Raw genomic sequence first — 27786 nt, 5'->3', positions numbered from 1 at the left:
ACGTTGGTCATGAAATGTAATTTTGTTTGATCCACGGTGATTAATACCATAAGCAGGATGTATTGCATAGGAGCTGGGTCTTAGTGTGTACATTTTTTACTGTGTACTGTGAACTAAACAGCCTTGCATTTCCAGTATAATTCCCCAAAACTCCTGCCACCTGCTCTCTAAGGTTGGGGCAATCGGATTAGACAGGTTTCTCCCACAACCATAATACTCCCCTTGACTCTTCGTTTTGGGGAGGTGCCATTTCCTGTGATAATATAGGCTGAACGCCTTTTCTGTAGCACTTTCCTGCCGTACCCATTTCAAGACTATATTCGTCGTGTTTTAACTTCACTTTCACTTCATGGTCTTTTTTATGCAACGTTACCAAAGAGAACATTTTAGCAAGAAATTATCCACAATGTCAGTAATTGACAGGTTTCAGAAATACACTATACAAATCTTACTACAGAGAAGATGACAGAATAATACGCTTTAACTTTATGCAAAAACAAACTATGGAAAAGGTTTTAAACCGGACACCAACAGTTATTGCACTGAGTATGAAAGGTGTACATATACAGTATGTAACTACAGTGTAAATGTATACTGTATAATCCTACTAGGAACGTTTCTCGTACGTTTACGGAGATGTTTCCCACCGAGGACATTTGAGAAGCAGACTCAATTGTGGTCATGAAGTAATTTCACGGTATTTTAAAAAGCAGAATAACGAGGTAAGCACGTTTTGTTTTTTTAAAACCTAAATCAATGCTTTGCTTTCTCTTAAATATTTCCCTTAATGTTCCTTTTTGTATAATTGCAACATAGATAGGTGCAATGAAAAGTACAGGCATCCAGATGAATAGTTACCACCTGTGATAAAGATACTGTAGTGCACCAAGATGATTTTAAAAAGCTTTTGTGTCGATTTAAGTAGCGTTTCACTAACATTCGTCAAAATAAGAACTGCAATCTGTTTTAGACGATGGTGTGTGAACCTAAATATGTTAAACGCTTCCAATTTAATTGTGCAACTTAAAATGAAGAAACGTTGTGCAGTGTACGTCTAAAACCGCCAGTTTGCTAAATGCATTTAATTTTATTATTTTAAAAAACACAAGTACAAATTTATTTTGTAAAATTCAAGTTTAATTTTAAGGTCGTTCCGAGCGTATTTGCAAGCCGCGGTGTTAAACGCAGGCGTAGTACTTCTTTCTGAAATTATGGTCAACTTGAAGTATAAATCGCAGTTTTGACTGGCATTGTACAAACAAGAAGTGACCCGCGTGCTTCTCGGCTAGTCTGCGTCCGATTTAAAGGTGCTGTTATTAACAACATTCCGTTACCATGAACCAATGAGTATAAATACGTGTCTCCCCTGGTTTACGGAGACCAGGCATGTTACAACCCTGTTTTAATCCCGGTACTGTGGGTGTCCTGCTCACTGTTCCGCCTCGGAATAGTACGGTAGCGCAGGAATTATGTCAGGGTCATTAATAAAATCCCTTTTAACAGCGGATTCCGGTAGTGTGACCAAGCTGAAAACAATCGCCCGGCAACAAAAGCCGGTTTCCTTTGACAAGCCTGATGTATAGCTTAGTCACAGCACCACTGTTCACTAGTTGCGCGTGTGAGAGAGTGTTATTTTAGGCAGTGGTTATTGTACCAAGGAAAGCAATCAAGTTCTTACTCTGTCACGCTTGGCCAGGATGGTTCTGTGCATGCTGTAAATATGTAAAGGTGATGGCGGACATCCTACAGAGGTGAGACCCCAGTTTTGCCTGCAGCGTACCCCAGTGCCTGCAGGGTGCTGTCGTGGATGGAGCCCCATGGCCCTGACTTGGAGGTCCGGCTGGGAGTGCGGCGGTGTGTGGCAGCCCTCTCCTCCTCTGGGGACCTGAACGAGGTGACCCAGAGTCTGCGCACGCTGGGGGGCTTCCTGGGGGAAGGCGGTGACGGAGACCAGCCCCCGCCGGGACAGCGGGGCGAGTTTGCCCGGGCGCACTACACCCGGGTCCTGCAGTGCCTCATTGGTCACGCCGGCGCTAGCTGGCTAGAGCTCCTGCCGCCCGCCCAGCGCGCCGAGCTCTGGGACGGCCTGTTCCTGAGAGGACCCCCGGACCAGGCTCTCCTGGTGCTGCTGGACAGCCTGAGCTCCAGCAGGTACGAAGGGGGGAGGGTTCATTCCACAGCAGGCAGGTTCAGGGTGGAGCCTCTGGGATTGTTAGAGAGGGGCTGATTTGTGCCAGTTACTGACTGCACAGCAGATGAGGAAGAATGACTGACTAAATGTAGGGGGGTGTTTAAGTTGAATACATTGACAGCCTGAATTGGCCTTAAATCAGGGCTGATTTTTCACCGGTGCTTGAAGATTGTGCTTGATTACTACTGGCAAAAAGAGCTGTGGTTTAACACCATTTCCAAAAGCTACATTCCCCCCGTTATTTCACTGGAATACTTCTTTTAAGCTCCTGGTCCAGAAATCAGATGACACCATGACGGCCCAATCTTCTGGCCAGGCTGGTTTTTCTCATAAGAGGCCGTTCCGTTCTAATTCAATTTTGGATGCACCTTGGAAGTGTTGGACATCAATGCGATCTGCCCGACATCTTTGAAGGCATTCGAGTAGGTTGCTGGGCCAGCATGCAAAGGCTCCACAGCTGAAACATCGTGTTTCTTTTCTTTACCGTTCGGCATGGGATAAACCTTCATCCTATCTTTTTAGCCACGTCTGATTTAAAGTGTGTTTCAGGCATCCTGGTTTGTAGACATGATCCTGGGATATGACCTCTGTCCTGCTTGGGGTCTAGGCTGGGCATCTCCACTCACAGCTGTTTACCTGTCAGCCCAAGTGCAGGTCTGGACAGGGTGCTGGATGTCTTGAAGCAGTTCCTCTGCGCTGGGCGTCTGAACGCACTTCTGTGGTCACGGTGTCACGGGGTACCCCCTCCGGAGTCCCCCCAGCTCCGGGAGGCCCTCTTGGGGCGCCTGGTCTCCCTGCCCGATATCGCCGCCAACCGCCTACAGCACCAGAACTGCGCTGATTTTCTGCCAGCCAGTTACTACCCACTCCTGGCCAGAGAGGTGGGCACCGTCCTGGAGCAGATCTGTGTGGCTCTGAGAGGTAAGCTGGAGGACGTGGCTGCCAAAAGTCTCTTTGTGTCTTTGAGTAAGCTGAGGGGATCTTAGCGGGGGGTCTCCGAGTCAGATATAAGCCCCTGTGTGCTTGTGTGCCAGTTTGGAACAGGTTTCTCTTCCTGGAAACTTAGGCCTAGTCTGTTAATGCGTGCTTGTTACTTTTCTGTATTTAGAAGTGTTTGTCCGTGTCTGTCTTGAGTTTGTCGTGCCTGAGCTGTGCTGTTGTGTAATACGCCCGACTTTTTGTCTCTTTCCCACTCTGTAAGGTGTGGACTTCTTTGTAAGATGCTTGTGTCTTTGCCTCTCTGATTCAGTACTTGCTCCATTCGCTGTGTTTTCAAGTTCAGGTTCAAGTTGATTTTTGTCATCCCAGCCATATACCAGTATACAGTGGAACGAAATATCGTTTCCTCCTGGTCCACAGTGCAAATACAGACACGCCGACATAGACATTGTAGACAGGATACACATAGTGCAAATTACTAATAATACTAATATTAATAAATAAGATTAAAACTAAGACAGTGTACACCAGAACAGAGGCAGTGGACACTGGATATACACATAGTGTAATTTAACTATTACAGAATAGTACAAAATAATACATCATACGATATACACTAACACTGATATCTTTTCCCAGATGGTGGGAGGGCAAAGAGCTTATGGGAGGGGTGGGAGGGGTCATCTACTATACTGGAGGCCCTGTGTAGGCAGTGTTTGTGATAGGTGACATGAAGGGAAGGAATAATGTTTTCACAATTCGTTGCAGGGAACTTGCAGTCTAAGGTGTCGCAATTCCCAAACCAAACAGTGATACAGCTGGTCTGAATTTTCTCAGTAATACCTCTGTAAAAGGCTGTCTTCCTCTCTGCCTGTGTGTGATGTGTCACCCTTGTGCCCATGCACGCAGGAGGACAGGACTGCTCTCTGACTTTTGTAGCCCAGCTGCTGGGGAAGGCCTGTATGCAAGGACACAGTGGTAAGTGGCACCCAGTCCTCGGGTATCTGTCCTTCGATCACTAGATCTGCATCACGCCTCCTGGATTCCATCTTCGTCACACTGTGTCCAGACATGCAGACGCAGTAAATTACAACCCAGCAAGGCAGGCAGAGCTTCATGGATCTATGAGCAAAACACAGCGCACCAGTTTCCCCAGAGGACCTGGAGCAAGTCCACCCCGAGCAAGTCCCAAGGAGAAGTGGATGGACACCTCCGAGCAGGAAATTCCCTGCATCCTCGTGGGAGTTAAATACTGCGCCTTCTGTGAACTGATCGCTTTACAAATTGGAAGAGGTGACGGTGTCAGGGTGCCTTTCGCAGGGGTGAAAGCACCTTCTCTTTCAAGTAAAAACCTGAGATTTCTACAGATAAATGGCAAATGAGACTCGGCGCCTATTTTCATTTCATTTCATTTCATGGCTACTTGCACAATTGAGGTGTGATTTATTGTAAGGTGCAGAGTGATTTGAAAAGTTTGCCAGCCTATGCAAAGTATTTTTGGAAATGTGTACATTTACACCTGAACATGCGGGGAACACCTTTGCACGGAATGCTTTAGTGTTTTTCTAGTTTAAAATCACCAGCCGGCATTCTCCCAGTGGTGTGTGCGCCGTGGTCATTTTTATCTCATCGCTGTTTATCGACTAGATCCACAGTGTCTTCTTTAAAGGAATGTGGATGAAACAGTACTTATACACTTATCTACCCTTAACCTTCCGTCACAATCCTGCATGCCTGCGTCTCTCACTGCAGCCAGGTGATGTCATCGTTGCACCTTCACACACGTTGCTCTGTTTCTCCCCAGAGCTCATGTTCGCAGAGCTGGTGCCCCGCCTCTCCGCTCTCACCCAATCAGACATGGTGTGGCAGAGGGTGTGCTGGCGATTGGTGGAGAGTGTTCCAGAGCGCTGGGTGGAGGGCGTGGTCACAGGACTGGTGCAGGCTGTGGACGGGTGAGCACTGCCCCAGTGACTTGAGGGCAGCAGGCTTTGAGCAGTGAAGTGAAGGGGCAATAACAAGCCTTCACTCTGTGAGATCTTAAGAGAAAAAGATGAATTGTTCCTCTTTCTGAGAGATCCCACAAGTTAAACTTGACTCCATGCTGAATGTCTCTGTTAGCCTGTAGACGTTGTACTGCTGGTCTCTCAGTGCAGACTCCTTTCTCCAGATCTCAGTGTGCTCTGCCTTTCCCTGTCTCTCCCTAGGCCAGCTGCTCTATCCAGGATCCTGGGCAACGTGGTTGTGAAGAATAAAAAAGCCCAGTTTGTCATTACTCACAAGCTCCTGCTGCTGCAGTACAAGTACAAGGTCAGTCAGTTATATCACACTGGTCTCTAGACCATTTCGTCTGGTCCCACTCTGAACTAGAGAGCTCTTGATTTCTAAGATTGCTGAACAGTTTGGTTCTGCGTGGAACCAAATTAGACTTCCGTTATGATGCATTTCAGGCTTTGGTGGAAATTGTATGGAAAGAACGGAAAAGCATGAAAACACTAGCATCTGGATAATTTTCACAAAGTAAGAAAGTGTAAAATGTCCAGAACTTGTTGTCTGTCTGACAGGGGGCTGTTGCTTGTCTGATCACCCAAGAAAAGGCTGTGAGTAAGTGAAAAGGCCTCAAAGACTCCTTAGTTTGTAAATTGTTCTCTTGATCTTAAGAAGTCACTAACTGTGTGATGGAATGGAATTTTTAAGGGCCAACGTGGGTTTAGGTTTATAAGAAGTCTGTCTTGGTCTCACAGACATTATTTGTAGAGTGAGATTAAAAGTGTGTGTGTGTGTCAAGGACAGTAAATAAGGTGTTATTGTTTGTAGGGTTGATGTTTTCTGTAACAAGTTCCTTGGTTAATTTGTAACTCTCCATAAAGACAGAAAATCATCCTGAACCTCTCTTCACATCGGTGTGAGCTGTGTTAATGTGCGAATGGATCAAGCTCACGTGCGAGACGACAGAAGTAACTCCTGTTGTCGCCTTTTCTCTCCCAGACTCCTGTGCTGCGGAGCATCGCGGGATACCTAGCTCAGGACAGGGAGCGCCGCCCTCTTCTCATACAGGTCAGTCAAGCGGAGACGTGGGCAGGAGACGAAGACCCAGTGAGAACTGGGAGGCAGATCTTTAAAGCCTCGCTTGCATCTAGCCAGCAGCCATATCACCCCTAACTCACAGCTGATCACTGGATCTCAGCAGGTGTGAGCCTGGTCAGTACCTGGATGGGAGACCTCCTGGGAAAAACTAAGGTTGCTGCTGGAAGAGATGTTAGTGGAGTCAGAAGGGGGCGCTCATCCTGCAGTGTGTGTGGGTCCTAATGCCCCAGTATAGTGACGGATGAGACATAAAACCAAGGTCCTGACTCTCTGTGGTATTAAAAATTCCAGGGTGTTCCTCGAAAAGAGTAGGGGTGTTACCCTAACGTCCTGGCCAAATTTCCCATTGGCCCTTACCAATCATGGCCTCCTAATAATCCCCATCTCTGAACTGGCTTCATCACTCTGCTCTCCTCCACACTGATAGCTGATGTGTGGTGAGCGTTCTGGTGCAGTATGGCTGCTGTCGCATCATCCAGGTGGGGCTGCACACTGGTGGTGGTGGAGGGGAGTCCCCATTACCTGTAAAGCGCTTTGAGTGGAGTGTCCAGAAGTGTAAGTATTTATTATTAATTATAAGCTGACGACTCCTTCCTCCGATAGCAGCGTCTGCACGCACGCGGTGCTTGTTTGTCAATGCCAGACGGGGCCTGCCTGTGTCCCCAGGCGCTGCGGGCCCTGCTGGAGGCCTGGTGCAGCGGCAGCGCGGTCCGGCACTCCCCGCTGGAGCAGCAGCTGTACCTGAGCCGAGCCCTGCTGCTGTGCGCGGCGCAGCTGACCGAGGCCGAGCTGCGAGATCTGCGCGCAGGTGAGAGGAGCCGCCTGTGGAACAGCGGAAGGAGAAGACAGGTGCCGAGGTCTCGGGTTGATCCGCCCTGTTCTGTGTGTTTTTTATTTTAAACATGCATCCTTAAAACTGTAAAAAAAAAAGGCAAGATCATTTATGTCCATGTGCTGTGGATGACTTTATTCGACCCATTTGACACTGTTCGCCAAAGGCAAGAGTAAAAAAAGGATCATCAATTTTGTTGAACACTTTCTTGAAAACGCTGCTTCCTGGAGCGGTCAGAGGGGCCGTAGTTTGGGATACTGGTGCCTGATCTTGGCTGCGTGACCGTGCTTACAGAGATCCTGCAGCGCATGATGAGCGGGATGCAGTGCCATCTGGACAGCAGCGTAAGCCGGGTCAGGCGTCTGGGCATGGTGGTGGGAGAGTGTCTGAGCGCCAGGCTCGACCCAGAGGGCACCCAGCTCAAATTCCAGGTGAAGCCTCCGTCGTTATTCAGAAGCCATTCTGAAATCACTTGCTATTTTTCTGTATTTGCTGAGGGAAGTGTCGAGCATGTGTAAGCAAATAGGTGTCACGCTAAATAGTTTGGAGTGGCCAAACGTGTGATTGAAGAGTCCGGGTTACCCAGTCTCGTCTAAGTGTGCCCTTTGCCCTGCTGCTAGCCGGTATCACTTTTGCTCTCCTGCAGTATGATCACGATGCTGAGACCCAGGAGCTGGTGTCACTGATGTCTCCTCTTCCTGCCAGTGAGTCCCTCTCTGAGGACACCCCTGCAGCTGACAGGTAAGATCAACCCTGCAAATATGCCTCCTATATATAGTATATACTTGTATTATATTACACATTTGAAAAATGTATAGGATAGATATGATTATTCGTTTTATCACTGTATCAATAATTATTCTGTTGATAAATAAGAAAAATGAGCTTGTCATTGGCAGCCCTTTGCTTTCTTTTTTTGTAGTATTTAGTACGAGTCCAGCCAAGACTCGAGAGGGCAGCCATGACATGGTTAGACTGCTGACATCGTACAGTACATACATGCAGTTTTCATACCTGTCCCCCAAGGTGAAAGAATCAAGGCATGAAACAGGCATTGCACCTCCCTTAAATTAGGGTAGATGTTTGCGGTATTGATTAATTAACGGGACGGTCCCAAAATGCAAGCGTTATATTGTGCAAATTAGGATAATATTGCTAAATGCAAAACATATACAGGCAGTTTAAGACAATAAACAGTTGTAATTCCTGTTTGAGTTGCTGAGGTCAGCATGCACATCGGTACTGTCCTGAAACTGAGCAGAAAATTTATTTTTGCTTTGAAAGATATGTAGGAGATTGTTTCAGGTGTATCTGATGCTTATAAAAAAGATAAACACTTGCATTGCAACGATAACAGCGAGACACTGATGCAGTAACAAAGATGCATTGCAATTGTGTTGTTCAAACCAGTTCCTGAGCAGATACAGAAGAGAAGAGAACAGAACAGAATGGTTTTATCATCTTCTTTACTGGACAACTGCATTCCTGCTCTTTGACATGAACAAATTTGTGTCCCTCTTTCAGAACTGAATTGCCACTGAATAGTTCGGAGTCACCTGATAGAGGCCAGAAATCGACAACTCAACCAGATTCACATCAGATTTCAATGGGAACAGAGCAAACCACAGATAAGGGTGATGACTCTGAACTGGACAGGTGAGAAATAACATGCGTGTGTCTCATGAAGAGCAAGCTGGGGTATGCGAAAAGACAAATTCCTAATACAGGAAATTGTATCTGGCCAATAAAGTGATCTTATCTATGTTATCTTGATGGAAACCCTGGGGGGCGCTGCTTTTCACTTCTGCGTGATTTTTACTCTTCAAAATGTGATCAGCAAGAACAGCGCACCCTGCTGTCCCTCCCTGACTCCACAATGTTTTTCAGAACTATCACAGTAGAAAAAAAGATCAATTTTGTAACAACGTTTATTATTTCTATAGTTTAAAATAGGACTGGATAACTTGTGCTCCTTTCCAGTCGACTCCATTACTTGGTTTTGCTGCAGCCAGGTTTAGCAGAATCAGTATGGCTGTTGAGGAGCTGGTTGCATTACAGTAGTGCGATGGAGCAGACTGGGGTGGCTGCAGTTGCCCCTGTCCTGGTTTAAAACAAGTAAATATTGAAGATCCCAATGGACCAGACAGTACAGTGCTGTTCCAGAGCTCCTGCCGTGCAGCGTCTGGCAGTCCTACAGTCTGGCACTCTTCTCCCAGCGCTCATGGAGCTGTGAGGTTATTAAGAGCTCAGTCGGCCTCTGACGGCGCTGTGTCTTTGCACGCTGCAGTGATGACGAGCTGACCCCCTACGACATGTCCAAGGACCAGAAGCTGAGTGAAGCCCCCCCACCTCGCTACCTGCGAGACTGCCTGGAAGGTAAGACAGGGACCGCACTGCTCTGCCACAAGGGGGCACTGTAGAGCCCCTGCCTTCACATTCACATCTACGTGCTGGAGGTTCAAGGGCCCGGCAGGGTTTAGCTTTAGTTTCCAGTCTTTCTTGGTCTGTACAAAGCGATTCCTTTAGACAGATAAAATCTATGTTTATTTTGAGTTGAGTAAGAGGAGAATACGAGCTCAGGCTTGGGAGTGAACCCCACAGCAGCCTGTAGTCCTCCAGGCCCAGAAACGAATGTGACTGATGTGCTGGAGGTGAGAGAGGGCAGTGGTGTTCACCTCCTAGAGCTGCCAGCCGTCCAGAACATGGTTATGAACACGACCACAGGTGAAGCTCTACAGATATGCCTTCCGGCTACCAAATTACATTGCTTTGTGGAATAGTTGGTTGAAAACCGCCACCTTAATCTCAGTGCGTAGTGATCCAAGTGTAAGATTCAGGTTTAAGCGCGATGCTCCTGACTGCCCTGCTCTCCCCCAGCCCTCACCACCTCCGGGGATCCTGGGAAGGTGGAGGCGAGTCTCCAGGCCGCCGAGGGCCTGATCCGGAGGAACGCTGCGGCGGCCAGGGAGGTAAGAGCCAGCCCCCGCTCTCTGTGAGTGTGGGCCCCCCCCCCCACACACACACACACGGGCTCCCCTTCCCTGCTGTCTGCGAACGTGCTCTGTGGACACGAACACGTCACTGAGGAACTCGAGGTGAAACCACGGCGTGCTCCAGGCTTGTAATGGATGAAGAAGATGGTGTCCACAGTCGGACAGCACTCAAAACCTCCTTGGTGTTCTCTGCTCCGTGAAAGAGGAAAAGAATGCATGTTTGCAGTGCAGGCACTCATCTTGTGTTGTTGGCTGTATATTATCATGTCCGCTGTGAGCTTACTCCTCAGGATGTGTAGTTGAAAGGGGATATTGAGGGGATAGTAAGGAGAGGTTATTGCTGTCAGAACACCTCAACTGCGACCTTCTAAACAAAAGCTGGAGGTCTGTCTTTACTGCTGTGTCTGAGAAGCAAACAGTTCCAGCATGGGAGCATGATTTTCTACTCCGGGTGGCATGTTGGCCTTCTGTGTCTTCTGTGCAGGTGAGTGTCCAGCTGACCAAAGTTCTCCTGCACCTGGAGGACAGCTACAACACCGCAGGATTCCTGGGGCTGCGACAGGGTGCCATGGTGGCCCTCGCCGTCACCGACCCCATCCCGGTAAGATTATGCCCTGGCCTGTTCCAGCAGAGACAGCCCTGCACCTGTGACACCTCTGTGTCAGCAGTCTTCGGAGACCTGAAACACACAGAGTCTGGAAACTGCAGTCGTTTGCCTTCACTTCTTTGGAGCTTGTCTGAAAATAGTCCGAAGGGTCTGTTAGCTTACCCAAACCAGGACTGGCCTTGCCTGCCATCAAACCTTTGTAAAGGCACGCTTTCAGAGAGAAAGACAGAAACCGTCAGGGAGTGTCCTCATTCACATCTCGCACGGATTTAGTCGCGTGACTGAGTGACATGAGAGAGTTACAAGCAAGGCCCATTCAGGCACTTTAGTAGTTAGTTAGAAGTTGATGGATCTTTGTTCCCGACTCCCAGAAGCTCCAGGCGTCGTCTTTCACTTCTGTTCTCTCGCTGTCAGGTGGCAGAGTTCCTGACCACTGAGTTCTTTGCGCTGAACTACAGCCTGTGCCACCGGATGGACATCCTGGAGGTGAGAAGCTGGGGCGCCGGCGCAGCGCCCTGCAGGACAGGGGAGACCCTCGTTCTCCCAGCTCAGGCCTGGAGAGCACTGATAGGTCTCCAGTAAATCCCGCAAAGGTCCACAGCCCGAAGCCAGGGCTCTTTCACGTTCTCTAAAATTGGTGTTCATGTCCTCTGCTTCAAATTCACTATGTCTTTCACTGATTAACCTGGATGGACAGGCCCTTTTTCTGTTTAGTTGTATTTTAGTTGCTAATTAGCGCTGACGAACAGAAGAACCGTCTCTACTGAGCACCTAATGCAGGTGGACATCAGGCTCCCAACATTTGTACAGCCCATTGGCTCTGCTTTCAACCATGAGGCCCTCCAGTGAGGCCTTCCAGTGTTGTACAGTGTTTTCATCATGACTTACTAATCCTGGCTGCGCTCCATTATGGAGTTTGTCACAAAAGTTCAGGGGGGATGACTGTTAAGTTCAATCAGACTCAGCTGTCAGTAATTAGCAATCACTCCTGACGTCAGGCCAGGAGGTCAGCCCAAATGTTCACTAAACACCCCATAATCCTTTCAGGACACTTTATTCTTTCCTACTGAAACTTTATTTTGCCGTAATTACGCACCCGCGGATGTCGAGACTGTCCTGACGATGGCTTCCCTGTCCCCGGCCTCTGTCAGGTTCTGGTCCGCTCAGCCCAGGAGCTCTCTCAACCAATCACAGCGCAGCAGCCACCGTCTCTGCGGATACAGCCTGTTGCCACGGCGGTGACCTCTGACCCCCACGGCCCCGCCCTCCCCTGGCGGCAGGTGGTGGACCAGCGGATTGAGAGCAAGACACGGCGCTTCAGCAAGGTAGCCTCGGTTTCATGCCACAGCCCTGAAGGGCTGACCCATGTGCTCCATGCATTCTTGAAGGGTGAAGATCATGGCAGACGCGTGTAAAAAGCCGAGTCTGAAAATCTGCACTGGAGTTGCAAGAATTGTAACACTTAATTAGTGCATTGTGTTGCAAGCTAAGCAAGGATGTTACGCACCTGTGCAGCAGTGTGTTCTGCTACCGAAAGGGAGCAGGGGCACTGGAGGACACTGGGAGACATGCTGGGTCTCCTCTGAAATGATTTGAGACCACCTGGGTACAGGAAAACCCACTTCAGCTGGGCATTTTCTGGCTGGGCTTTGCTGTTCTCAGTGTCTGTGCTTTCCTCTGGACTGGCAGGGTGCCCGCCGGCCGGCTGGCAGTGCCCCCCCGAGCCGCTTCGCCCCGGTCGCTGGACACTTCTTCTTCCCTCTGCTGCGCAACTACGACAGGTAGGAGAGGGGGAGCTCCTGGGCTACAGGCTTTTTCCGGGAGGATTTGACAGGGGCCTGAAAGTCGGTCCCCACTTTGGAGGCTGGATCACAACCAGACGCAGCTGGAATATTGTCTAATTTCATTGCTTGTTAATGGCGAGAATGACAAAAGATTCCTACTTTGCTTCTTAGAAAGCACAAAGTCGTATTAACATTATTCTACGGTGGCCAAATCGTACCCAGTGTTCAAATGAGTGGCGCACAGTGCGGGATGAGTCCCGCTGTCGTGCTTTCTGCATGTGTCCACAGAGAGCTTGCAATGTGTCACTTTGTGTAAAAGAACAAAAATTATATGCAGCAGACAGTCCTGAGAAACCAGTGGAGACACGAGGAACCCACCTTCGTTGTTTATTTTCTCCTTTTTGTTCTGAAACAGCAGCAGAAGTAACCAGATAAAGATCTCTCTCTAATCTGGTGCCACGCAATTGTGCACTCAGCTAGGAGGTGCCTCTGAGCTGAAGTCCCACTCCAAATTATACAGATCCCTGAAAGCCCAACTCTTTGTTCCTTGATATTTGTGCACCACGCAGGGCCTGACAGAGGTGATCAGGTGATATTTGTCCCATTGTCACTGAAATACTGCTTCAGTGTGTTCAATATCAACTAAATTCGTTAGAATTATATAATTGATTTCATAATTAGGAAATTACAAGAGTCCACAGTGGGAAAGCCCAGCCTGGAAAAGAAACCCACTTAAACCAAGAACAGATGAGGATTAGGTTTCAGTGTTGTAACAATCCTCTTCTCTCTGTTCAGGCCGCAAGTGACCTTTGACCTCCTGGGAAGTGACCACCTGCTCCTGGGACGCCTGGTTCACACTCTGGGGCTGCTCATGCACCTGGCGGCCAACGCTCCGGTACCCCCAAAACTGCCGAAACCCCACGTGCAGACGTTTCCTGTAGACTCATGCCTAAGATAACTTTTCTTCCCTGCGTGGGTCAGCTCAGATGTGTCTGCTGCTCTTTGCTGGTTAATTCCCAGCCTCCCTAATTACTGCTTTCCTTATTGGTTCTGAGGGGACTCCAGTAACAAGGAATATGCGTGACTGAGAGGCTTTTCTTCCTACGTTCAGCTTTCTGAGGTCTTATAAAATTGCCTGTGTGGGTTCACAGTAAAAACCAAGCTAGACAAACCAGAGAACCTTCATAAGAAAGTTGAAACTATTTTAAAAAATCTAGTAAAAGGAAAAGATAGACAAATTGTATTTTTAACACTTCTAAAGGATTTTCAGGCCTTTCTTTTAAAAGAACACTGGGTGGTCTCTTTAACCGTGTGACGAAGGATGTTTGAGGATACCTCCTGAGGGATTTTATACCGTTCCAGAGCGTCCTTCAGAATTTCACTGCCTGTTTCCTCACCTCCAGGTGGCCACGCAGATGGGCCGGGCACTGCTGGACTTCGTGTGGGCCGTGCGGTACCATGTGGACCAGTAAGTACTGCGATGTCGCCCTGTGCTGGGCTAGGCCTGCAAGGGGAATGGACAGGGCACAGCAGAGCTCTTCGTTAGTGCCTGCTAATGGATGCTGCACACTGGTGGTGGTGGAGGGGATTCCCATTACCTGTAAAGTGCTTTGAGTGGAGTGTCCAGAAAAGTGCTATATAAGTGTAAGCAATTATTATTATTATTATTATTATTATTATTATTATTATTATTATTAATGTTCTTGCTGCAGTGCTCTTGATTTGGGAATTCGTGATTTAGAGGCTCTGTCTTCCCCCTCTGGGGAGCTCTAAGTGTCCAGGTCTCTGCATGCATTGTGAAATATTTACTTTTTATTCCCATTAGCGCGCTTATCGTTTGAGATGCAGGATTGAAGAGCAGTGCTTGCTATTTCTAAGGTCGGATTCTCTTGATACCGCTGTTTGGCGTCTGTTATGACCGCTGGCCTTGTTTCAGCGGGTTTCATTTAAAATCGGTCTTGAGGAGTGACGGCGTGTCTTCCGAGGGCACGTTTGGGAGCACAGGCTGCGAGCTGTGGTTGGCCCCGGGCGCTTCGTGTTTCCAAGACGTGCTGTATCTCTCCATGCGTCTCATTCTGCCCCTCTGGCCCTCTCCCTCTCCTCTCAGGGTGGTCCGGCGAGGGGTCCTCTTTGCCGTCTGCGCTGTGTTTCTGAGCATGCCCAGTCAGCACCTGCTGGCGGAGCTGAGCGAGCACCTCCTGGAGACGCGGGCCTGGCTGACAGGTCTGTGTGCACATGTGCATCCCTGGCCAAGCGTTTGCCTGATCGTTATGTATGCATTGTCCAAAGCAGCTGACGGTCTCCCCAGTAAGCAGTGTATTGTGTATACAGAAAAGAAACAAAATTGTCATCAATAGGCAAGCATGTACAGGAAACAGTGCACCTGTGCAGAGAAATGCAGCAGTGCAGAGGGACAAACAGGTCAGTGTGTGTGAGGCAGCGCAGGTTTCAGTGTCTCCTGTACTTACGTTATGCTTCAGTGGATGAATTTCTAAAGATCCGGTATTGATCCATATGGAATGAGGAAATGCACCTTTGTTTTAATTTGTGATCATCCTGTCTGCAGTCTTTCTGGGTCGCAGCGTCTCGTGTAGTACTACAGGAAGGGGTAGGAGACAGTACAGACTCTGTATCGTAGCCAAGGGATTGTAGGGTCTGCAGGGCACTGGATTGCCCAGGATTGCAATGTCTTCCTGGGCACTGAGTGAAGATGTTAAAACAGCTCCCAGAGGAGCTGCAGAGAACCCAGGCTGTTCTTTCATCCCAGCCCCTAGGAATTTAGAAGCAGTGTATTAATTGTTGAGGTTTTAAAAAATCTTCAGTAAATACAGTATATATATATATGTTCATTATAGCAAGACAGGGCTGAGCAATTACTACTTCAAGCTCAGCCTGGTTTTATTTGAAGAAATGGTTAGATAAATGTACATTTTGAGAGTCGTGGCCTCTTTGCTCTTGATAATAACGAGCCTGAACGTTTTGCACTTCTTCCAAAATGTTAAGCAGATCAACTTTTTGTACTTATTTGGTTGGGAATGAAAAATAACCGGCCTTGCTGTTGAATCTTTAAGTCTGGAGTCAGGTGCACATTTATACTTGAAATAAAAATCAAACAGACCTAGCAGAATTCTGAATCTCGCCCTGGACGTGTGTAGTTGCAAGGCACCCATCAGGTGTCTTTCTTCCCAGTGGGAAGTGCGTCGCTGTGATGATTCAGTGTGCCTGGAAGCGCAGTTTGGGAAAAGGGATGTTGCAGCTGGAGAGACAAGACACTGCTGGGAAATGGCGAACGGGAGCCGAGGAGATTTCAGGATATCCTCTGCCCTGTGATTGTGTGCTGCTCCTTGTGGCAGCACAGTGTTGTTTTCCCCTCTCATATTGAAGCACAGCCCCCCGGACCCCTTTTCCATTGAACTCATTAGCAGGCAGACTCACTCTAGTTGCAGTTTCCGGCTCACAGGAGAGGAGCTGGTTGTAGTTCTCTGCAGTTGTGGTTACACCGACTGTGATCTTATAAGTACCCAAAGTAAAATAAAGTTGGCAATTCTCTGAATACGTTTCAGAACCGAAGCTGGAGATAAGTGGGAATTTTCCCTCGATAATGTTGGTCCAGTGATAATCTCCTTTGTAGGATTACTATATAGTACTGATACAGTATGTGCGCCTTTGGGATTTGTCTCATAATGCACTTAATATTCCTGTACTTATCTTTGAAGTCTTTCCACACCGATCCTCCTCCAAAGGCACTTTTATTAACCTCTTGCTATTCTGACAGCCCCCTAAATGAGCCTTTTCCCCCTTCTGTCAGGCCCCTTCTCCCCCTGTGTACAAGGCCCAGTTCACCTGCCCGTTTCACACTCTTGCCTCCCTGTCGCTCCTCGTGTCAGTGCTTTACCCCTTCGATCTAGTTCCCCCTGCCTCTCACTCCCCTCTCCCCCTGCCATCCTGAGCAGATGTGGCCGAGGGGGACCCCGATGACGAGTGCCGCAGCCTGGCGATGCAGAGCCTGCTGCTGCTGGAGAGGAGCCTTAAGAAAGAGCTGGAGCCCGAGCCCCTGGCCCTGCGGCCCTGAGTGTCCGGGGAGTCTGCTGGCGGGGCAGGACAGGAGCCTTGAGGACCTGCCAGGCAGCACGCAGGCTGTTGCATCCGGTACAGTGTGTCCAGCCAGGGGAAGGAGGTGGGATGCCATCGCCGGGACATTAACATGCACTCAACACACTGGGTGAAATATTTATAGACTTGGCAACTTGGAGGATGGGCCAAAAATACCTTTGGAATTACACAAGGAAGGGGACTTCTTTTTTTAAAACCTTTATGTTCTTTCCTGTGCTTGAGGATCTGCTCTTTACTTCGGTGGGTGCAGGTGTTATCAGTGGAAATGATGTAAACTGCCCCTCCTCCTTGCAACCTCCTTATCCGAAAATAAACTTTTTGTTTTCCAAATGAATGTGTAGGATTTTCCCAGTGGTTTTAATCGGAAAGATTGAATGATTTTTTTTAATCAATCACCGCTTCATGTAGCATTGATATGATTTCCTACCTAACTGGGAAATCGCATGAAACCTGTTGCAAGGACTGTGCCGTTTGTAATGTCATATTGTTCTATTTTATGAAAGCATAAGATGAAATGTAAAAAGCGCTATACAAATAAAACTGAACTGAAATGAATAGTTCTGAAAAATGTTCAAGATGGCAACAGTAAAGAAATCAGTATTATTATTGCCAGGATTATAGTCATGCCAGCTATGTGGCAGGAGAAAACAGCAGCAACTAAACAGGCTCCATGAACAGCTGGCTTTGTACAAACAGAAATAAATTAAATACAAGCACTTTCAAAAAATGCCTAGGCTCTTATACCTTACACAAAAATGTCTGGATGTGGTGCTGTTTTCTAGTTTCCTTTCAGATCACTATTGGCTGTGAGCGTAAGTGGTGTGAGAGAGGTCTTGAAAATGCATAGGAAACAGAAAACATACAGATGGTCACAGATCCTCAAAGGCAAAATTAAAAATTTATTACTGACATTTTTTTTAACATTCATATTTCATATTTTACAAAAGTATACAAAACTAAATTATTCTGCTACACGTCCAATTGTCTTATGAAGCAGTGAGATATAGAATATATAAAAATCCCACGGAAGTCCAGATGCCACCATATTAAATTATTTAGTAAGTCTTCACAACTGTATGAAGCTTCATATGTGTGTAATCATAAAATATATATACAGAGGTTCATCTGCACCAGCAGTAATGTGGTGTCAAAGTTGGAACAGGCATGTTTTCCCTGAGATGTTGTTTTACATTCTTGGCTGGATTGGACACCTAAGGAACAGCTCTTGGACTTTGCAAATTCAAGCATGTTGTTGCCAATACACATCTCACTTTCACCTAATGGTAGCACTTTTGGAATTTGCAATTGGCTGGTTGGCTCGGGAACAGAACAAGTTAGACCTAAGAGTCAGTTTTAATCAGAGCCACATAACTTAGTAGCCATGGCATTAGGCATTAATTAGTAATCCCCTTGTTTTAGCACTAACTGGAGTAGATTCAGAGGTAAATAGAGCTTCCATGAAGACTGACAAGAGATTCATGGTTCTCTTTTAGCTTAAGGCAGCTGTTCAACCACATTGGCACATACAGTACAGAAAGTCTAACCTTGTGAGACATTTACTTTGGGTTTCTGGGTATAGGTATGTTAACCAAAAGCCCTTTAACTACTTGAGCTAAGCTTCCTATTTAACTTTTACAGTTTACAGCTAAATCTCAACATGTGGACTGACTCCTAAACATTTACATTAAACTGTCTTATTTTTACTGGACAATATGAACTTGAAACTTCACAACTGTGGATTGATCCAAATTGCAGATGGGAAACCCAAAGTAGCACTCACAATCTGTTGTGGGACTTCAAGAGATATGGCTCTTCCCACTACCTACACAGTGTAAATCTCTTCTACTAAATGATCTTGTCAATCCTGTGTGAAGAACACAGACATGCAACTAATATAACTGCAGTCAAAGTGGGCAGATTGGAGCAATTAGAAAACAACTTTAAACTGATGAAATTTGTATTTTCTAATGAATAGTATGGCTTATGCACCTATAGTTTCACAGCTGAGTCCAGTTCATTCCTCTTTATTTAAGCAGTCCCTGTTGTGCAATACAGTCCTTCGCACTGGGTGTGCACAGCTCTGCAGCAGTCTATACTGTGGTGAATAGCTTGGCCTCAGATCCCAGAGCTGCCCTATGTGTAAGAAGCCCATCTGAAGTCTAACTCTATACAGCACTGCTTGTGATAATCCATGCAGCGGCGTTACCTCGGGTCCCAGTAACACTCCTCTGCCCTGCCGGGCTCTCCTCAGTCACCCTGCTGGGACTCAAGGGTTTCCTCCTCCTCCACCTCCTCCTCCTCTCCCCCACTGTCTCCGTGCGCCCCCTGGTTCAGGACACCCCCCCGGACCAGGGGGAGCCCCACAGCACGGTGCAGGCCCTCCAGGCTGCGCTGACTGACGTAGTAGCTGACGTTGACGGAGGGCAGCCGCTTCTGCAACTCCTCCAGCTTGCGGTAGGCCTGGAGAGGAGAGGGCAGGACTGTTGTCAGCTAGCATTTTAATAGTCTTAATAGTCTTTAAGAGGTGGAAGAAATCTGAATTAAAAAATACTAAAGAAACACTGTCATACTTTTGACTTAGCAGCCTGGCCTCACTCTTCAGACTTGTACACTTGTACAGAAGCCTACCAAGCAGCGATGGCTGGACAAGTGGTAAAAAAACCCGTATACTAATACTGCATGTCTTTCTTCTTTAGTCACATCCAGGTACAGCTTTCGTGTAACAATGGTAGTAATGAACCATTATTATGAACCAAGATTAATGCATAGACTGACATTACTCAGAAATTAAGGAAGGATTAAAGCTGAATGTCTGGCAGAAATATAATACCTTGTTTTCGATCCTTGACGTCACAGGAGATAGGATTCTGCAGTTTACCCTCCCCAGTCTGATACCCAGCCACTCACCACCTGGAAGCTGCCTTGCTGGCAGTGGTGCTCCACCAGGAACCCGTATGCATCTCCGATGCGGACAGCGGGATCCAGTTCTGGCTCCTCCAGCAGAGCCTCACACAGCCGCACAGCCTCCCCGGGGTCCTCCTCGTACAACCTGTGGGCAGACACACTGAGCCTGAGCCTGAGCCAAGTACTGCGGCCCCCACATTGACGAGAGGACAGTTCTCCACTCATTGTCTGCAGTAATCCAGCTCCGTTGAGACAGAGACAGTTCTGTAATGGAGCCTCACACATCTACAGTAGTGCAGAGAGCAATATGAAAATCCCACCTACAGTAACCTGAGCAGAATATATTAGTGTTGTCTGTACTCAGCACCCAATCAGTTTTGTTATGTGCAGCATTATTATGTGACACTACAATATGAAGGAAATGTCAATCTTTTTCTTTTTATTGCTTAGCGCTTTACATCAGGGGTTGCACATCCTTTTTATATATTTTTTAAAATATGTAATAGGTTATAAATACGAATGCTTAGTAAACATAACTCATTGCTCTCAATGTACATTTTATTAATAGACAATTGAGGGTTAAAAGCTTGTTCTAAATTCATCACGTGTCATTTCCAACACTTCTGAAGTGTTAGCTACCTGATTAATTTGATACACACACTTAAAATAATTTCAAGAGTCTGTGCTTCATCGGTACAATTTGTGCAAGAGCCTGCAGCTAGTAAAGGGAGCAAACAGAACTGTTTAATCGTCTTCAGTGATTGAACATCTGAGAAGGTCTGTTTGTACTGGAGGATGAAGGAAGTGGAGAGGGTGTGCTGCGTGCGGAGGCTGTGTTTACCTGCGTGCTTGGACGAACCTCTTCACCAGAGCGAGTCTGTGCTGCAGCTCTGCCAGGCGGCCCTCCTGCTCCTCTACGCTGCGGGCTTTGGCCTTGGTCAGACACTTGTAGGCCTCAGTCAGAGCACCGAGGGCCTTCTCGTAGTTCTGATACTCATCAATCTCCACCTGAGGGCACAAACCAATTCCTCTGAGTCTGCACTGGCCAGCCCACAGATGTGAAGGAGCTGATCGACAAGCTCCTGTTAAAGACGCAAGGTACTGATTGCATGGCTACGCACTAAAAAACCCTTTTTTAGTGACGGGGGAATCTGACATCCCTCATTCACATAAAAAGAAGCCTTTACAACTATTGAGTTATAAATTCTTATGTTTCAAAAGCATCTCAAACCTGAAACAGCAGGTAACTTACAGTAATCGCTCAGGTGTCTAGCTTGAGTAGATACACAAGAAACCTTACTCTTTATATCCAACAGTACCCACCTGGGCACAGGCCTCATAGAAACCAGCAAGGAGGTCAAGCGCCCTGCCCTTGGTGTAGAAGGTGATGATGTTCTTCATGATCTCGGGGTCTTTGCGCCAGTCTAGTGACTGGAGGTAATTTGCTGCCATGATGTAAATCTCTTTTTGGCGGGAAACCCCAGCAAAGAACACAATCTTCTCCGTGTCTCCAGACTTGAGGAGCGCCCTCATGGCCTGTAATGGAACAGTGAGACACTGAGCAACCCATGAGCCCATCAAGGACAAGGAGTCGAGCAACTTTCAATAACACTGATCCAGTTTCACTTCATCTGGATGTAATGTAAGCCCAAAACAGAAACTGCTTACTGATATTTACTTTACCTTGTTATGTAAATGGGAAAGTGCATCATCTACATATTTCAGTACATTTAAATAATTCTCCAGGGAGCGAGTCATTTTCTCTCCTTTCATTAAATGATAATTCTCAATTCAAAATTAATAAATACAGTCATCTGCGGTTCGCGGAGGAATACACATGATGCTCAGTTGTCCCACGTGCTTTGTTTTGGAAGTGCTAATTAGGAAGTGCTCCGAGCCTTTTCATGCTTTTTGCACTATATCTTCTGAATTGCCGTACATATGAGTGAACAAGGTGACAAGAATGTGTCTACGAACCGTGCTTGTGATAAAATTCCAGGCGGTGAACTTTTTTTCAAGGTAAAGTCCTAAATTTACTGTAGTATTTCTGTCTTTATTATGAATTTAACTTGTATTTGACTGTGCTAACATTTTTATTAGGATAATTATTAAATTTGGTAAAGCTTTGGTTAGGCATTTGGCAAGGTTTTGAGTGGTCTGCCCCTAACCCTATTTTTCCCATGAGCCCTGTTATTTTTATTGCGTGAGTTTGCACAACACAAGGTTTTATAGGAACGCATCTGTCGCGTTTTAGCAGAGACGCCTATAATTGTAAAACAGCAAGCCCTGTACATCAAAAGAAACTGCAATAGCAAAAGTTTAAAACACAATTCCTGAAACACCAAGCCACATAAATGACAATAAATCCCACAAAGAAAGCAGGCTGGATGAAGCCTGAAGGGGTGTTGTCTAATCCCAGGAGTGTGGCGAGCTCTGCCTGCCTGACCTTCAGCTTGTTGCCGGCCTGTGTGTATTTCTTGGTGGCCAGGTGGTAGTTGCCCTGCCGCATGCAGCAGTCAGCGATCCTCTCCAGCAGCTCGCGGCGAGCGTCCTCGGACAGGTCCTTGGAGTCACGAGACACCGTCATGCTCTCGGCCAGCTCCTCTGTGATGGTCAGGCTGTGGTCCAGGCACAGCTGCAGGGCCTGGTGGTACTACGACACACAGATATGAATCACTGAAGGAGGGTTTCACTTAGTTATCAATTCATAGCAACACCTTGTAGGCTGTTGTAATTCAAATGTTCAGGATATTCAAAAAGGACTGATGAAGTCAACTCAAGTAACTGTTTAAGCCTCAACAAAGAAACATGGATATAGGCACACAAGTAGAATTCAAAAGTTGCATTTAAGATTAAATATAGGAGGCACAAACTGCCAGGATGCTGAAGCTGACTCCTTTAGGAAGCAGTTGGATGAGATCCTGGGATCAATTAACATCTGCTATGTACTTGTCATGATAAAGAACATCTTTATATGGGTGACCACTGAGACTAAAACTGAGACTAGAAATTCATGTCTGCAGGTATGAAAACAAGAATTTGTGATCATCAAGCCAATGCTACCAAAGTTCTGAAGTACTGTGCACAGGATGCATAAATAGTGCTCACACAGCCGTCACAACTGGAACATGAGGTCTGAGGTCAGCAAGATAGACAAAATAAGTGCAATTACCTTTTTGGCTGCTACCAGCAGCTCCACAGCCTTCTGGTACTGAGCATGTTTGATGAAGAAGTCCGAGCAGCGGGCGAGCAATGCTGGGTCAGAGGTCTCGTCCAGATCTTCTGCTATGAGCTGCAGGGCCCCAAACTGCTCTGTGGAGAAGGCCAGTTCCAGAGCCTTGGAGAAGTGACCAGCCTGCCAACACAACACAAACTCCAGCACACAGTCTCCACACTCCAGATCAGTGGCACTTAAGAGCTACCAGGCAAGCTGTCTTTCTCAGGGTCACATTTCTGTGCCAGATGTCAATCATGTTTCTCAAGAAGATGATGGATATATTCAAAAGGGTTTAAAAATCCTAAATTTTGGAAATTGTACAAAATATGTGTCATTGGTATTTCTTAAATGTACATGGTCAAAGATCTGCAGCTTTACTAAGTACAATATAAAAGAATAATGATACTGAGGCTTAATCAATGTGATTATTAGTGAACGATTCTATAGCAAATCAAAGTTTATTTTAAACTGTATGTGAACACGACAAGGTGTCAACATTTTTGATTACTGATGATTTGTCATTGTCATTCACCTCTGCAATAATTAATATAGATTTATCTTCTTAAACACCTCATCACAAAATAATGCTGAAAGTAAACTGGATTGAAATCAGTCAAAGCTGTCTAGGTGTATTTGGATGAAATAAAAAAGTACTGTCTTAAATTCTCTATTAATCTGAGATGGATAATTCTGGATAATTTATCAGCATACAGAAATAGGCAACTGGAAGTCAAAAGAATGCAAATCAATCAGTGTGATTCTGTAAAGCAGTGCTGGCTGTGTGTGCTGTGAGCTGCAGGCACCTTGTGATACAGCATGACAGCCCGGTCCATGTGCACCCCCTTCTCCTCATAGTAGCACGCAGCTTCCATCATGTCTTCTGGGTTGCTCAACAAAGCCAGGTTCATCAGCTGGTCATCGAGCCCATTCTCCTGCAGGAACAGCCGATTAGTCTACAGGAACTAACACTGAGACACACAGATGCGCTTCTACATATGTAAAAGATGTGAGCACCACCTTTAGAACAATACCTAAGAGTCGGGTTACATAAGGGTGACCACTGAGACTAAGATGACTGTATAGAAATTCATGTCTGCAGGTATGAAAACTAGAATTTGTAATCATCAAGCCAATGCTACCAAGGTTCTGAAAACAATCAGGTGAACATGAACAATTTGCACCAATGCAGTTGGCTGCACCAGCTTTCGGCTGTAGTGTAATGGTGTCAGAAGGCTCCCCTACCTTGCACAGGCGGATGGCATTGTTGTAAGCCTGTGCTCTGGTGTAGAAATGCACAGACTGCTTGATCTCCTCCTGACTCTCATACTGCCGGGCCAGGTGATAGGAGGCAGCGCGGTTCCCTGTTTCATTAGCAATTTCTGCTGCCTGTTATCAAAGGACCACCAGGCACTGTCAATGTTGAGCACATCTTACCCCCATTAACATCACTTTAATATCTAGTTCATTAACGTTTCTAACAAAGTAATCAAGGGTTTCTTCCAAACTATCTTAGTATTGACAGCTTGTCATCCAGCTACTCTTTACACTATTTTAGAAAAATGAATACTTAAATATATCTGCAAGTGTAACTGTATTTCATAGTATATTTTTATTTCTGAAGGCAGCCTATATAACCCCCTTTACCTCTGTGCTCAGCGCTTCCCAATGAAATGTCTGACCATACACAACACCGGGTATTATTATTATAACAAATGTTTGGATTTACCAGGAAACAAAACAGAACATTTAGTTCAACAGAACAATAGTCAGTTTACTGTAATAAAACCTACAAGGAGACAAAAGAACGTATTGCTTCATTTTAAGTGGTTTTCCAGTGTGGTACACCGGTGTGGAATATGTGCAGTGTCAGTCTTTCAGATTGTTGTAAAAGGGGCAATTGAAATGACTAAAATAAGAATGATCGGTTTTACCTTCTGCACGTTTCCCAGGTAGCAGTGGACCCTCACCAGAGACAGGTAATCCTGGGCGAACTCGTAGTACCGCAGGGCCTCCTCCATATTCGACTGGCTCTCCAGGTACTGCCCCCACCACTTATACAGGCTCCTGCATACAGACACATGTTTAACCACTCATGCAGAAAACTGCTCTTTCAATAGCTGTATTTGTGAAGAGGAGAGCACTGGGTGATATCACTGCAGAAATGACTCAAAGTTTTCAAACTGCTTCGATGGCAATTAGCAAGCGCATGGTAACAATGCTGTGTTACCAAAATGTGACAAATCATGTCTAAAGTAGTAGAATGTCCTGGCATGTGGTTAGTTTTTTTTAAAAATTTTGCTCACTGGGTTATGCTATGGGGAAAAAAGTCAGATGTAAGGAACCATACAAGAGACGTGGCTGCTGGTGTGTTGGTCTCTGGTAAATGGCTGAGTGCTTACCTACAGTAGCTTCTGTATTTAAACCCAAAGATTTATAGCAAGTAGTGGATAAAAAAAATTCAAACAGCAAGTGCAGTTCAGATCACAAAAAGTTACTGAACTGTAGGAACAGATGGAAGATTTTACATCTTACTAGACGGTGACTGGGTGGTCCCATTTATCCATAGATAGACCTTGTAGACTCCATGGCACTTTTACAACTGTAACTGTCAGAGGAGGTGCGTAGACATTGCTATTAGGGGTATTATCTATTTTCCGATAGTGAATCATATATTTGCAATTGTGACTTAACAGAAGCTCACAGAAATTGTTTCCTTTGTTTCAGATTGCTTTCCATTATATACCTGCAGGAATTGGAAAAAGATGGTTTCAACTTGTACTATTTTTAAAAATCTTTCATGGCTTGTTGGGACTTAAAAGTCCACCCAGTAGAAAAAGTTTATGGACTCTGAATCTGGGCTTCCGCCTGAAGAGACTGCAGAGTAATCTCAAAAGACATTAGACTGCAGACCTGAGGTTGACACTGGCCAGAGGTCGTATCCCAAGGAGCCAGATGTGAATTGTATGCAAAGTGTTCATTTACTTGAGTGAAAACATTTTTTTTTAGTTTCATTACTCATAAATAAAATGTTTTGGTTTCCGTGAACTGCTAAGTAATAATTTGTAACTAAATAATTAATCTGTGAATATATCTCACATATGCAGGGATACCTGCTGCTATATCTAGGTCCTGCTGGCTGTACATATACTTTTTTTATCATGTAAAATTATTTTTCTATCAAAGGACGCATTCCTTCAAATAGAAGCACTCCCTATTTAGGTCACACAGAAACAAAAAATCAGGCCATAAATGTTTAAGCCATTCTTGCCAATCTATAATATTAACACAAATGTGTTTGTTTGGCTATATCAAATTGATTGGAAACAGTGAAAAACACTGTTAGTAGATAGTAATGGACTAAAAATGTATGTACCTTAGATGTGGCAGGACTTTAGCTTTCAACATCTAGGTGGCCTTGGGATTTCATTCTTTTGTTTGTATTGGCAACAATATTATTGGATTTAATATTTGATTGTTCCGTATACATCCCTTAATTCTGAAACATTTTTATTTTCCAAAAATGGGACTAATATGAAATGTGAAAAATGGTTACATTAAGCATAAATTTAAAAGATGTTCCACCTGTGACATTTGCTTTAACGGCTACATGCCTTCCTGTGAAAGGATCCCATTTTACACAGTATCATCCTGTGCTGAATTCCTAGAAGCAGAGCTTACTGTAAGGAGGTAACACCCATGCATTGTGTCCGGAACACTCCAGCTCTCTTTAAATGATACTGATGAGCAGCACAGCCTGAACTAATGAAGCTACTGGAGGTACACTATGCAACCGATATTTGGTATTTGTTCCCGTCAATCACATCAAATACAATCACACACCTGGACTTCATCCCCCTCCCCATTTCCACACTGCTTTACTCACTTGTCCTTCATTTTCTTCACATAATCCTCCAGGGCGCTCAGATCTTCCAGCAGCATCCTGGGTACCTCAAATCTGTAGGTGTCTGACTTCTCGTAGCTGTGTACAGGAAGAGAAACGCATCCTGAGACTGGTGTGCAGGGTTAGTTTAATCTATTGCACCATTAACATTAAGGGATGAGGAATGGAAGTGGAAGGCAGGTGCTAAGGGTAGAGTGTATACTTTCTCACTGGCGGCGGAACCAGACTGCAGCTTAGTGAATGACGTAGCCATAGAATGACTATTTTCCCAATCAGCGCAGAAGGCTATTGTTTTTTACATATTTAAAGAAGAAGAAACAGAACGCTCCAAGATGCTGTATTACACAAATAGGAAACAATAGGTTCAAGGGGGCTACATTTCACACATTAGGTCCAGTGCGTACTATTCAAGTGCAAGGCTGAGCTCTCCCATAGACTCCAGGTGCTTGGCGTAGCTGTAATAAGTGGCCCGCAGGTGGACACGGTCAAAGCTCTCTGCCGTCTCGACTGCCCGCTGCCACTGGCCCGAGGCTTGGTAAAACTTATTCAGGAGATCGTAGCGCCGGCAGCTCCTATACAGCCGTTCTGCATCTTCCTGTAAGGGGGGAAGGAGGGAAGAAGTCACACGTGCAGAGACACGAACACAGAGATAATCACCCCTGCGGAGCTGCTGGTCTGTCACTTCACAGACATTCAGAAACGTGAAGTGCCACACATTTTACACACAGGCAGTAACACTAACTACCATAACATACCCCTCCAGCCGTGCTTCTGAGATGAACCTATGACAGTGTTGTGACAAGAATCTCTCCACATTCACATACATATGGCCGAACTGCTATAAAACAGGCTTTGAGCAGTCAGCGTGCGTACTCATAAGCCCTTGTGGTGGGCGTACCAACATGCCGAGCTGCGTGGCGAGCACGGCCACCCTGGCGTCAAGTTCTGGCTCGCTCTCGGCCTCCCGGAGTGCCCTGGCCCCCCGCGCGTGGCCCATGTTGCCCAGGCAAACGCGTGCAACATCCAGCCGCCTGGTCTTCACACACATGCGGGCCATGTTCTCCCACACGGCCTCACTGGGGGCAGAAGGGAAAGGAAAGAAGTTTGTTTTACACCCTTTTGCTTTAGCTCAGGCGAAGTTAGCCACAGTTTGTCTTGCGATGTATGGACTATAGCTTTTTCTGTTGGAAAAGGGCTGGCTAATTTTACGCTGAAAATTAA

General features: G+C 46.1%; 2 protein-coding genes across 6 annotated transcripts in view; one reads left to right on the top strand and one right to left on the bottom strand.

Moving 5' to 3' along the window:
* Positions 1–625: 625 nt before the first annotated feature.
* On the top strand, positions 626–19486 carry telo2 (TEL2, telomere maintenance 2, homolog (S. cerevisiae)). Of its 2 annotated transcripts, XR_011182642.1 has the most exons (22): positions 626–722; positions 1776–2151; positions 2835–3112; positions 4040–4108; positions 4935–5082; positions 5335–5437; positions 6116–6184; positions 6881–7022; positions 7341–7477; positions 7693–7787; positions 8571–8702; positions 9334–9422; positions 9924–10015; positions 10524–10640; positions 11061–11132; positions 11798–11971; positions 12336–12427; positions 13226–13325; positions 13834–13898; positions 14538–14653; positions 16384–16607; positions 19400–19486. XR_011182642.1 is itself a non-coding variant. In XM_069180816.1 (21 exons), exons 2-21 carry the CDS (start codon positions 1808–1810, stop codon positions 16500–16502), a joined length of 2553 nt encoding a protein of 850 aa, XP_069036917.1. In that variant the 5' UTR covers positions 626–722; positions 1776–1807; the 3' UTR covers positions 16503–16877. The 2 variants fall into 2 exon arrangements, 1 of the variants encoding a protein (XP_069036917.1); XM_069180816.1 differs by lacking the exon at positions 19400–19486 and having other exon boundaries at positions 16384–16877.
* Positions 17423–27786, bottom strand: part of ift140 (intraflagellar transport 140 homolog (Chlamydomonas)) — a 46997-nt gene continuing 36633 nt past the window's right edge. For all 4 annotated transcript variants that reach the window (XM_069180812.1, XM_069180813.1, XM_069180815.1 and 1 more), the window contains 12 exons: positions 27464–27641; positions 26970–27160; positions 26548–26643; positions 24596–24728; positions 23907–24050; positions 23468–23596; positions 22620–22802; positions 21894–22100; positions 20771–20983; positions 20289–20455; positions 19451–19592; positions 17423–19003 (listed from right to left, as the gene is read on the bottom strand). In XM_069180812.1, coding sequence (XP_069036913.1) covers positions 18791–19003; positions 19451–19592; positions 20289–20455; positions 20771–20983; positions 21894–22100; positions 22620–22802; positions 23468–23596; positions 23907–24050; positions 24596–24728; positions 26548–26643; positions 26970–27160; positions 27464–27641 — 1996 coding nt within the window. In that variant the 3' untranslated portion in view covers positions 17423–18790. The remainder of the gene's footprint in view (positions 19004–19450; positions 19593–20288; positions 20456–20770; positions 20984–21893; positions 22101–22619; positions 22803–23467; positions 23597–23906; positions 24051–24595; positions 24729–26547; positions 26644–26969; positions 27161–27463; positions 27642–27786) is intronic.

The sequence above is a fragment of the Lepisosteus oculatus genome, chromosome 19, assembly GCF_040954835.1.
Source record: "Lepisosteus oculatus isolate fLepOcu1 chromosome 19, fLepOcu1.hap2, whole genome shotgun sequence".
Lineage (NCBI taxonomy): Eukaryota > Metazoa > Chordata > Actinopteri > Semionotiformes > Lepisosteidae > Lepisosteus > Lepisosteus oculatus.
Note: the sequence above shows the minus strand (reverse complement) of the source record. Positions and strands in the feature narration are given on the sequence as shown.